At 38.5% G+C, this 12579-nt stretch overlaps 1 protein-coding gene across 2 annotated transcripts in view; it reads left to right on the top strand.

The window, feature by feature from the left end:
• Nucleotides 1–12579, top strand: part of LOC117408776 (uncharacterized) — a 52735-nt gene that overhangs the window by 5229 nt on the left and 34927 nt on the right. Inside the window, exons 2-9 of one of the 2 annotated variants that reach the window (XM_058998527.1) lie at nt 85–150; nt 815–937; nt 2870–2947; nt 3062–3181; nt 3544–3970; nt 4731–4930; nt 5277–5689; nt 11833–11987. In XM_058998527.1, the coding sequence (XP_058854510.1) occupies nt 85–150; nt 815–937; nt 2870–2947; nt 3062–3181; nt 3544–3970; nt 4731–4930; nt 5277–5689; nt 11833–11987 (1582 nt within the window). The remainder of the gene's footprint in view (nt 1–84; nt 151–814; nt 938–2869; nt 2948–3061; nt 3182–3543; nt 3971–4730; nt 4931–5276; nt 5690–11832; nt 11988–12579) is intronic. The other variant, XM_058998537.1, reaches the window with a different exon arrangement.

Consider the following 12579-nt stretch of genomic DNA (forward strand, 5'->3'; position numbering starts at 1 on the left):
AAGAAAAAATGATAATATTGTTTCCTCACTTTTATATTTCCAAGGGTATTTCTGTACAAAGATTAAACTTGTGTTGTTTTTTAGGAATATAATGAAGTTCAAGCCTTCCCACCAATTGCAAAAGGCTTATCTACAAACTCTCAGACTCAGGTATTAGTTATATATATGTGCTTTATGTTCGGTATGTTGTAATTTACAAACCTTGTGTGCCAATACTATTACAGCACTTGAGGAGTAGTGTGGACTAAGCGCCTTGCAGGAGGGAGATGCAACTTTCACATATTACAGAATACATGTTAGGGATTCAATTTCGCACAGCAAATTTAAAGCAGTCATTGAGGGACAGCCCGTTTACAATACTATATGCTAGGCATTTCTAAAGAAAAATCTTCTCCATATATACTGTGTGTGTATGTATGTGTATATATATATATATATATATATATATATATATATATATATATAAATATGTGTGTATATATATATATAAATATGTGTGTATATATATATATAAATATGTGTGTATATATATATATATATATATATATATATATATATATATATATATATATATATATATATATATAATCATTTAACAGATGCCACACTTGCATTACATTTCTTTATAACACTGACATTTGAAGATAAACTATAAAAATAACAATAGCATTGCAATAAAGAACTGTACATAATCAACAAAAATGTATATTGTGCACTGTGTTTACTAGGAAGTGTTTTTTTATTGTTATATGCAGACAGAATGATTTATACAGGTATTTACAATGTAAAGATTGAGTAAATATTTGATTCACAGGAGGGTAGTTGCAGTAGCTGTAATTCATCCCAGAAACTTCAAGACTTGTTCTTCGCGCCTCGCATTTGTGGCTCCCAGAGGACTGTCTACAAACTACTGGATCTGAAGGGAGCTGCGAGTAAAGTAAGCTTATTAAAAAAAAAAAAATAAATAAATAAAAAAACATTATGCGAGATCTTAGTATAAGAGAGGTTGATATGTACAGTGCCTATAGAAAGTCTACACCCCCTTTCAAAATGTTCACCTTTTGTTGCCTTTGTAGCCTGGAATTAAAATGCATTAAAATAGTTTTTTTTTTTCATTTATCTACACACCCTACCCCACAACTTCCAAGTGAAAAAAATGTTCTAGAAATCTGTAGAAAATTAATTAAAAATAAAAACTGAAATAGCTTGGTTGGAGAAGTGTCCACCCCCCTCGAATATCCCTTGAAGCATGGTCAAGACGATTATTAAGAAGTGGAAGGTGTATGGCGCCACCAAGACCCTGCCTAGATCAGGCCGTCCCTCCAAACTGGATGACCGAGCAAGAAGGAGACTGATCAGAGAGGCTAACAAAAGGCCAATGGCAACTTTGCAAGAGCTACAGGCTTTTATGGCCAAGACTGGTCAAAGTGTGCATGTGACAACAATATCCGAAGCACTTCACAAATCTGGCCTGTATGGTAGGGTGGCTAGAAGGAAGCCATTACTCAAGAAAGCCCACCTTGAATCCTGTTTGAAGCATGCAAAAAAACACTCAGGAGATTCTGTAGCCATGTGGCAAAAAGTTTTGTGGTCTGACAAAACTAAAATGGAACTTTTTGGCCTAAATGCAAAGTGTTATGTTTGGCGCAAACCCAACACAGCACATCACCCAAAGAGCACCATCCCTACTGTGAAGCATGGTGGTGGCAGCATCATGTTATGGGGATGTTTCTCATCAGCAGGGACTGGGGCACTTGTCAGGATAGAAGAGAAAATGAATGGAGCAAAGTACAGAGAAGTCCTTGAGGAAAACCTGCTGCCCTCTGCAAGAAAGCTGAAACTGGGACAGATACTCACCTTTCAGCATGACAACGACCCAAAGCATACAGCCAAAGCTACACTGGAGTGGCTAAGGAACAAAAAGGTAAATGTCCTTGAGTGGCCCAGTCAGAGCCCCGACCTAAATCCAATCGAAAATTTGTGGCATGACTTGAAGATTGCTGTCCGTCAACGCTCCCCAAGGAACTTGAACAGTTTTGTAAAGAAGAATGGTCAAATATTGCCAAATCTAGGTGTGCAAATTTGGTAGAGACCTATCCCAACAGACTCACAGCTGTAATTGCTGCCAAAGGTGCTTCCACCAAGTATTAACTCAGGGTGGTGGAGACTTTTCCAGTTATGATCTTTCAGTTTTGTATTTTTAATATATATTGTTTTTCTCAATAAAAACTTTTTTCCCCTCTGAGGCACTGACACAACAAAATGTGAAAAAAGTTCAGGGGGGTGTAGACTCTCTATAGGCACTGTAGGCAGAAGTAACAAACAAAATTCCTGTGCCTGTTACTTCATTATCTAGTATCATGAAATATAGAAGTCTTTAATATAGAGAAATGTGTTCAATGCTTTTAATTTCCCCTCATTAATATAGAGGGGAAATTAAAAGCATTGAACACATTTTAGTACTAAATCTTTTACCCCTCACTGAACTCAATTGAAATACTAAAACTGTACAGTATTTCGCAAAGTTTATTGGGACAAAGGACACTTGTCATTAAATTGAAAGACCTGGACTGAACTGAATTAATTCTGCAGTAAGATGCATATTTGTTTAGATAGGAATACAATGTTTTAAAAGCTTGTGGTAATTGTGAATAGTACTTAAAGTTTGTAGAAATACAAACACTGAAAAACAATTCCAGAACAATGGGGTGTTAATAAATAAATAAATAAATAAATAAATAAATAACTGATAACAGGAACACACAAAAAAAAAACCTTTGCAGTGGGCCAAGGTCAGCATCAGAAAAGTGATACTGTGTTCTGTACTGTTCTAATTTATTTCATTACAATTCTTTTTGTTTATCACTAGACAGCTGACTGTCACTGGAATGTACCATATAAAAAAGTAAGTGAGGAAGCAGACTCACAGATCAAAGCTCATTTAAAAGTAAGTAAAGTGTGTTCTCACGTGTGTAGACAGTTTAGTACCTGTCATTGTGATGTGCATGAAGTTAATTTGGTGAAATTTTATGATAATTAACTATTTCCCATTGAATTCTAGCACCATTTACACAACCGGCACAGCAAGAGGACAGAGTATTTTGGAGGAGACAGGGCAGTGTTAAGAAACAAGGAAAGAGAACCTCCTCACACATTCAAAACTGAAGGCTTTTTATTGAAGGTAAAGCACTATGCAGTGTGGAGTAGTGGTTAGGGCTCTGGACTCGTGGGTACAATCCCAGGTGGGGGACACTGCTGCTGTACCCTTGAGCAAAGTACTTTACCTAGATTGCTCCAGTAAAAACCCAACTGTATAAATGGGTAATTGTATGTAAAAATAATGTGATCTCTTGTAACAATTGTAAGTCGCCCTGGATAAGGGTGTCGGCTAAGAAATAAATAATAATAAAATAATAAGAACTATGGCATGCATTAGTATAAAAAAGGGATGTGTCTCAATCAAATAGTTAAATTTGTTGACTAGCAGACTGATAACATTGGTGATTCATTTCATTGACTGATCTGCTCCAAAACTTGTTACAGGATAAGCGTTTATCAGCCTTACTGGATGAAGAACGTCACATCAATTTTTTGGAAAATCCTCAGACCTTCACGTCTCTTCAAACTGAAGCGAACAAGCTGGAGAGACAGATGGTGCAAAGTGAGGAAACCAGCAGCGAACACATTTCCAGCTCCAGGAGGACCGCATTGTCCGGAGCAGAGGTTTTATCAGAAAGCATGATCAAAAGCCAGGACAACCATGGAATAACCTCTGACAACTCTAATTCAAACACTCGAGCCGTGACCACAAGCAGTAACCCAAAAGAACTAGCAGATAATGAGGACTCAGAACGTGACAGTCTAATGTCAGACAGTGATAAAATCAATCAAATGCTTAAAGGAGACATCCAAATGCAATATTCTCCAAAGAAGAAACGGTTTATGATCTATGTTTGTGGTGGATACAGTGGTAAGTGTTCACGTAAAAACACTGACACTTTGTTCAGGGTGTGAACTACACTTCAGGCTCAGTGTTGTAGAAGGTTGACACTTTGGGCTGTTGAAACAAACATTATACAGAGCTATAAAATCTGGCAGGCCTAGCAAGACACCAGAGATGATGAGACACCAAGACTCTTAAGAACACCACCACCATAATTCACAGGGGAAGCTTCAGCTAATCAATATGGCCACTGTTTTACTTTAGGGAGGGCTTCTTTCCTTCAGGAAAATTGTAGCATATTCTTGCAAACCATCGTCTGGTGGTACCGTCCATGTTTTGTGGCTCTACAGTGATAGCGACATAGCAGCTGCTATGTACATCACAAAGGAAGCAGAAATAAAGTCGTTTAGTGTGTTGTGATGTTGATATGACTGAAGGCAATGATTTCTGGGGTGATTTAAACTTAGTGTATTAAATAAAACACCTCATTGTGGTATTACATTTTGCCACAATGGATGACTCTGTTAATGAGGGAACATGAGGATTCTTCCACATCTGTTACCATGAGCAGAGAAGCAAAATAATTGACACTTCACAATCAGTTGGATAAATACAAATTACAGATGTTTGAACTTCATGCTTGAGATGGAAAATGGAAACTTTGAGTTCACCATAGGAACAACTTAAGTTTACTCATGTATAAAACAGTTTACTCACATCTAGAAATGCTGTTTAAAAATGACATTTGTTATTTTTGACCAAAGTACTGTATTTTTTGACCGCCCAGATACAGTGCCAGAAAGAAACACCTTAATGGAAAAAGTGTACCCTCAGCTTTACGATTACTGTAAACAGCGAGGGTATGACTTCAGACTGGTGGACCCGCGGTGGGGAGTGCAGGATGGAACTAGTAACAGCCACACCACAGCCACACTGCACCTGGAGATGCTCAGACAGTGCAAGGACTCAGAGGGACCTAACTTTTTTGTGAGTTATCCATGTACTGTATCTGTAACTTTTAAAAGGATACTTAAACCCATTTAACTCATCCTTCTCTCTATTGCTGTACTATGCAAAATTGTAAAAATACTCCCTGTCAGTGTCACACAGCTTATATGCATGTTATTGCACTTGTGTTATCATATAAACCAACTGTGCTCTAGTCTTGCAGTTGTCACCATGACAACATATTCATCCACAACTTACAACACTGAATCACAAAATCAGTAGTACATAGTTTTAAGAATGTTTTATTGTGAACTGAGATTCTTTAGTTTTATTACCAAACGCAACAACTTTGTCTAACATTCTGAATTATCTTTATTTTCTAAAGCTTTTCACAGGTCAGAAGCGTGATATCCATTCATTGCCCACCAGTATCTTAAAGGAAGACTTTGAAGCCATTCTCAACATTATAGAGTCCAAGAGACTGGAAGCAGCAAAAAGGAAACGCTTACACCTCAGAGCAAAGGATGAGGCAGGTTTAAGCTCACAGTTAGATGCTTCAGTGAACAACACAGAAAGCATATCCTCTGATCTCAATAAAAATGAGGGATCTGAAAATGCCTCTGCACTTTCCAATGACAGCAGTGTTGCTCATGCCTCCTTTTCTAATGGTGACGTGTCCAGTGTTGCCCAAACAGAAAAGTCTGGATTAGATTATGAAAAGGAGATTGCTCTCCTTCAGCTGTGGTACAAATTGGATGAAAACTCCATTCCTGCAATATACCGTCTTCTGCCAATCAGGTTAGTGACACAATATCTTTCTTATTTTCTGTATTAATTTAAATGGATGCTGAGAGTTTCCTTTATTCCTAGCATATTGTCATGTATGGTGGATTTGTTGGTGCCAGAGCCTAGGATGAGTGATGCCTCCATATGCAATAAATGGATTCTAGGTCCAGCACCAAAAGAAAAACTTACTGTTTTTGATTTAATCTGATACAGGAACTGAGAATTTATACACAGGAAATGTTTCAGCAATGACACGTTTTCCTTCAGTATGTAGATTTTAATACAGGTCTGACTTTGAAGTTGTCTGTGCCTTAGCATCCTGTATTACATATAGTTTAGAGCATTGAGCTGGAATGCAAGGATAAGCCTGGGGAGTATGGGGTCCTATAACTGTAATACATGGAGATATATTCAGTTCATCTAAATGTTGACTAATTTAAAAACCACAATCCTTGACATAACTAATAGGAACCTCTCTTGCATTTTACATATTTTTACAAGCAGAAATGCAAAAAATTACCTGAGATTGACTTGTGCATGCAGAGCAGTTTGAAACATTCTCTGGAGTGTTTTGTTGTGTAACACAACCATCAATGTCATAAAAAATATAGTCTGAAATGTTTGGTTTGGTTGCTAGGACCCCAAGCTGTGTTTATCGTTTATTACAATGGTGCTATAATTAACACCATTAGGAAACTTCAGTGGCAGAAGTAGTATATTCAGCAAATGTTTATTGTATTTCTGGTCCTACAGTAAGCTGTGAAACTACTCAACAATGTATTTCTATATTGATGGTGAGGCCATTCCAACAGAGTCAGAAAAGAGGTGGTACAATGGAGATTTAAAGGACACAGTCTGAGTGGGAGAGGTGAGACAGCAGGCCTTGCAAGGGCTGAAGAGGATCAACAGTAGTGTACTACCAGGCAATTTTAAAGTCTGGTGCTTTTCATTTTGGTCTTCTCCCAAGGTTGCTGTGGCCGCTTAATGTGTATGAGGTCTCCCTGTCAACAGTTAAGACTGGAAGCCTTGATTAGTTCATACATTAGGAAATGGCTTGGAGTTCTACAATGCCTTAGCAGGCTAGCACTCTACGGTAAAGGGAAACTGCAGCTGCCAGTCTGAGCTCTAACTGAGGCTTTCAAGTGTGCTAAGGTTCAGATAGAAATGACACTGATGGAATCGCGTGACAAGTGTGTGAGGGAGGTAGCACCAAAAGTGAGAACTGAGAGAAAGTGGACAGCAAAGGACACAGTGGAAGATGCAAAGGCTGCCCTTCATATCAGTGATATAATGGGGCAAGTACAACAGGGAAGAGGAGGCCTTAGTTTGAGATGGCACAAAACAGTTCCAGCTGAAAGGAGGAAGTTGGTAGTTACTGAAGTGTGGTGTCCCAGGCTAAGCAGGGAGACTGGATTAGATGGGAAAATGTGTAAGATTGGCTGGCAAGACCTGTGGACAATGGAACAGAGGAGGATCAGCTTCCTACTCAGATCCACATATAATGTTCTTCCATCATGCAGAACCTGAATGGGTGGTAGGAGAGAACAGTTAAGGTCATGAAGGGCAAGGCAATGTTACCTTCGTTGGGCATGAAGATTCAGGAGCACCAAGGCAGTTCATAAAACAACAAAAAAGAAATATAGAGAGCCTATTATGTTGATGAAATTTTAATTCAAACAAACACAAATCAGTGTTTTCTGAGTGATTCACATACTAAAATAAAATATAGGTCACTTTTCCATTGTAAAAATTAAATGGTATAATAAAAATCCAATTTAAAAACAACATAAACTTTCACAATGAAAAAAATACAAAACAAAATAAATATTAAGGGTCTTTTTTACTAAACTTGTTTATACACCTCTGACTAATACATAGATTAGACTAGAGGCTTAGATACAGCCTTGGTGATACGACAGCACAAATAAGCAATGTCAGTGAAGGGGAAGTTAAAGATGGATTTTCAGGCAAACTGGCTGAAGATTTACCCATGGCTGGAGTTTAATAATTATAGTGGTCAAATGAGTAGTTCGGTCTGCAGTGTCTGCGCAACTGTAGTTTGTTAACTGCTGTTACAAAACCTGTACAAACAACGTGGCTTTGAAAAAAAATAAAATGGAGACTGCTCTGTATCACATTGATGAACAGCTGGATGTACATAATGTTAGATGTTTACATTTCAGAGACTTTGTAGTTTCACAGTTGTTTAAATTTACAGTTGCAAAGGATTTATAGTTTTCTTATGGTGCATTGCTGGACACTCAAGTCAGGGGAAAAAAAAGTCTATATAAATTAGCAATGTATATACACTGAGACATGAAAGGAGTTAGAATGTGTATTGCACCGTTGCATTTTAAGGTATTGCAGTTTTAAGCCCTTTCTGTCACAATTCAACATGGTCATATTGAGCTCAGTCTAACAGCATCCATCCCTCTGTTTGCCTGTCATTAACCAATGATACAGTATGTCTTTCTCGTGGCTTAGTGCCGATGCTTTGATGTTTGGCATTAGCACTGGAAGAACGACATGATAAGATCAATAGATTGCCGCCAATATCAGCTAAAACTGGCAACCAGAGAACGACATTCCTCTGTCCAGGGGAGCAACCAACAGGAAAGGTTATTAGAAGATTTGCCTGGGACAATTGGAGGCTGCTGGAGATTGGAGAATGCAGGCAGAGATTGTTACAACTACCCTTCGACCGGACATTGCCCTATAGTCAGTCTCGGCTTGCCTTGTTCTTCTGGTGGAGCGAACAGTGCCATTAGAGGATTCCGTGGATGAGGAATATGAGAGGAAGAAACCGGTAGAGGTGGTGCTGGGGATTCGTCACACACTCCATGACCCAGCTTCTCAGAGATACTGGATTCAGTGGACAGGAATTGTGGTGTATAGTGAAGGCTCTATCTAGGGAGGCAGAGAGTAGCGGAAAGAGGCTGACTGGGAATCTAAATAGAGAGGTGATCAATGAAAAGGAGTGGATTGCTACAGTAAGTAAACTGGGCTGGGTTGGGTAGGAGGTAGAGGGTTAGTGGTGCTGGGATGCCAGCAACACTGTTGAGTCTGCCTGAGGTGTGGTGGGCTAGTCGACGAAACACTGGAGATGAAAGGTTGCCCACCTGATGACCATTGCAAAGTGCCCCACCCAGCCCATTCCAGGTGGTTGCCATGCTGAGGCACTAGGGAGGACTCTTTGGAGCCAGCATTGCTGCCGTTGTGAGTGCTGATGCGCCAGGGAGGCTGCAAACAGGATGATCCCTGGAGGCAGCCATTAACGTGGGCCAATAGGAAATCCATCTTACCTGGCGGAGGAAAAGCACTGAAGGCTCATTTATTACAGTGAAGCTACATCTTGGTTGATCCCCACCACTACTATCTAATGTTATCTTTGTGAAAGCAGAGTCCAATACTAGCATGACATAAATAACAGCTGCTCTCATGTAATAGAAATCACTATATTGATTTAAAAAGTTAAACTGCCTCACTTAGAGGTCTTGCACAACCCGAAAGCTTTAGATGTACTGTAAATAACACTTTACAGTTACATTAATCACAGTATGTATTTTAGATTTGCAAAACTATTAGGTGAAGTATAACGTAGTCTGGTTTGAATCAAAACTAAGATTTGAGGATCATGTTGACATTTAAATAATGTGTTAAATCAAACTAAAATAGTTTTACAATGACTACAATACAATTAACAAGGTTGAAAATGCATGAGTTGTTTTTGTTTTCTTATTAGAGAATAGATGAGGAGTGTCATTGAGTCATTTGTACCTCTCCTATATAGTATGTTGAATTGATGCATGTCACTTATAGAGCACCATGGAATTATGATAATACTTAGTCAGCAGAACATTCTTTATCAGGAATTATTGAGAGTAATAGAAAACATAGACCTGTATGTATATACTTAAGTCACTTATATCTACAGAAAAAACTTTTCCAATTGTGATGACATTTTTTTGTACAACTGCATGGAGGCTGTCTGTCCGAACATCTATCTGTAGGTATGTCACAATTACAATATATATACAGACGTGCTCAAATTTGTTGGTACCCCTTCACAAAAAACGAAGAATGCACAGTTTTCTCTGAAATAACTTGAAACTGACAAAAGTAATTGGCATCCACCATTGTTTATTCCATATTTAATAGAAATCAGACTTTGCTTTTGATTTTTTATTCAACATAATATTGTAAATAATAAAACAAATGAAAATGGAATGGACAAAAATGATGGGACCGCTAACCTAATATTTTGTTGCACAACCTTTAGAGGCAATCACTGCAATCAAACATTTTCTGTAGCTCTCAATGAGACTTCTGCACCTGTTAACAGGTAGTTTGGCCCACTCTTCCTGAGCAAACTGCTCCAGCTGTCTCAGGTTTGATGGGTGCCTTCTCCAGACTGCAAGTTTCAGTTCTTTCCATAGATGTTCGATAGGATTCAGATCAGGACTCATAGAAGGCCACTTCAGAATAGTCCAATGTTTTGTTCTTATCCATTCTTGGGTGCTTTTAGCTGTGTGTTTTGGGTCATTATCCTGTTGGAGGACCCATGACCTGCGACTGAGACAGAGCTTTCTGACACTGAGCAGTACGTTTCGCTCCAGAATGCCTTGATAGTCTTGAGATTTCATTGTGCCCTGCACAGATTCAAGGCACCCTGTGCCAGGCGCAGCAAAGCAGCCCCAAAACATAACCGAGCCTCCTCCATGTTTCACTGTAGGTGTGGTGTTCTTTTCTTTGAAAGCTTCATTTTTTCATCTGTGAACATAGAGCTGATGTGACTTGCCAAAAAGCTCCAGTTTTGACTCATCTGTCCAAAGGACATTCTCCCAGAAGGATTGTGGCTTGTCAATATGCATTTTAGCAAATTCCATTCTGGCTTTTTTATGTTTTTCTGTCAAAAGTGGAATCCTCCTTGGTCTTCTTCCATGGAGCCCACTTTCGCTCAAAAAGCGACGGATGGTGCGATCAGAAATTGACGTACCTTCACCTTGGAGTTCAGCTTGTATCTCTTTGGCAGTTATCTTTGGTTCTTTTTCTACCATTCGCACTATCATTCTGTTCAATCTGGGGTCGATTTTCCTCTTGCGGCCGCGCCTAGGGAGGTTGGCTACAGTTCCATGAACCTTAAACTTCTTAATAATATTTGCAACTGTTGTCACAGGAACATCAAGCTGCTTGGAGATGGTCTTGTAGCCTTTACCTTTACCATACTTGTCTATTATTTTCTTTCTGATCTCCTCAGACAACTCTCTCCTTTGCTTTCTCTGGTCCATGTTCAGTGTGGTGCACACAAAGATACCAAACAGCACAGTGACTACTTTTCTCCATTTAAATAGGCTGAATGGCTGATTACAAGATTGGAGACATGTGTGATACTAATTAAAGAAACTAATTAGTTTGAAATATCACTGTAATCCAATTATTTATTATCTTTTCTAAGGGGTACCAACAAATGTGTCCAGGCCATTTTAGAATATCTTTGTAGAATAAGCAATAATTCATCTCTTTTCACAGCTTCCTTGCTTTATTCTATGACATACCAAAGGCATGCAAGTATACATGAAATTTGAGCACATCTGTATATATATATATATATAAAGTCAACATGAATAGATTAACCATTTCCACATTTTTTACAGTGTTTTCCTGCGTTTATTGGGTGTTTTATCAGGTTTTATCGGTTAAAACCAAAAATCAGAAGCCTATATATATATATATTATGTGTGCGTGTGTGTACACACAATTGTGACAAAACAAAAAAAAAATAGCACAAGCTATTGAGAAAATCAGAATCTTGAATTATATGAAGGCATTTGTCCCTCAGTCTATATGACAAACTTACCATTTCGTGAAAACAGCATATATATGGAATGGTGGTATACGTTTCCATGTTACCGATAGCTCTAATTTTAAATGTACAGCCGTAGTGGGGATGAATGTCACTGTCATGCTTGTGTTATATTTGCAGCTGTTGTGGGGGGGTGTATGTTATTGCTATATTTGTTATACTGAACATAAAAACAATGTTGTACATGGGCACATTGGTTTGGTGTGCATGTAATGCATGTTGCATCCCCAGTATTCTGGCTGTTGTTACAGTAGAGGTAATGTTGTTGAAATATTGACTTATTTTCGAACAGCACCCACAACAGGGATTTCCACAGCAAAGATCCTTTAAGGAGGCAACAGTCAAAAAACAACTGGTTGAGTGCTTCTCAGAAACTCCACACCATCTTACAGCAGAATGCCTCTGAAGCTATGGGAGAGGAAGCAGCCTGTGCTCTGCTAAGAACAGGTAAGGGGGCATTGACTTGGGGACGCTGCAGTATGACAATTTGACTATTAATACTGTAGTGCAGTCACGAGTACTTATTTGTTTAGGATAAGTCTCTACTGAGATATGCTCAGCCTTTGTTGTGTAAATGGTTGTTTTTACATGCCATTGTAACCGGCCATCAAAACAACAATGTGTGTTTACTTATTGAGCTAGAAGCTTCAAATGTAATTTCATTTTATTTGTCATTCCTCTTACTATTCTGTGATGTTTGCAATTATCTGTGTTTTGATTCTGTTGGTCCAGTATTGAATTTTGTTCGATGGTTACACATAGGCCAATTTTGATGAATGCTAAAAGAAAATGGAAGGCAACGTGCAAACTCAAGAGGGTGTGTGCTGCTTCCTGCCGTATCCCCCATGTAGTTATTTTGAACAGAGCAAATGCAGGACACTGGCGCGATTTAGTTAGCGCTGGCCAATCCATGGAAAGTGTGAGGCAAAAAGAAACTGACTTCCTCTTTTAATGTAGAATACTTCTTACTGCACATGTGTTTTCTGTGATTTTTCGATAATGATAAAATAATGATAATGATCAAATAAGCATTCATTAC

Source organism: Acipenser ruthenus, chromosome 2 (genome assembly GCF_902713425.1).
Source record: "Acipenser ruthenus chromosome 2, fAciRut3.2 maternal haplotype, whole genome shotgun sequence".
In the NCBI taxonomy this organism is placed as follows: domain Eukaryota; kingdom Metazoa; phylum Chordata; class Actinopteri; order Acipenseriformes; family Acipenseridae; genus Acipenser; species Acipenser ruthenus.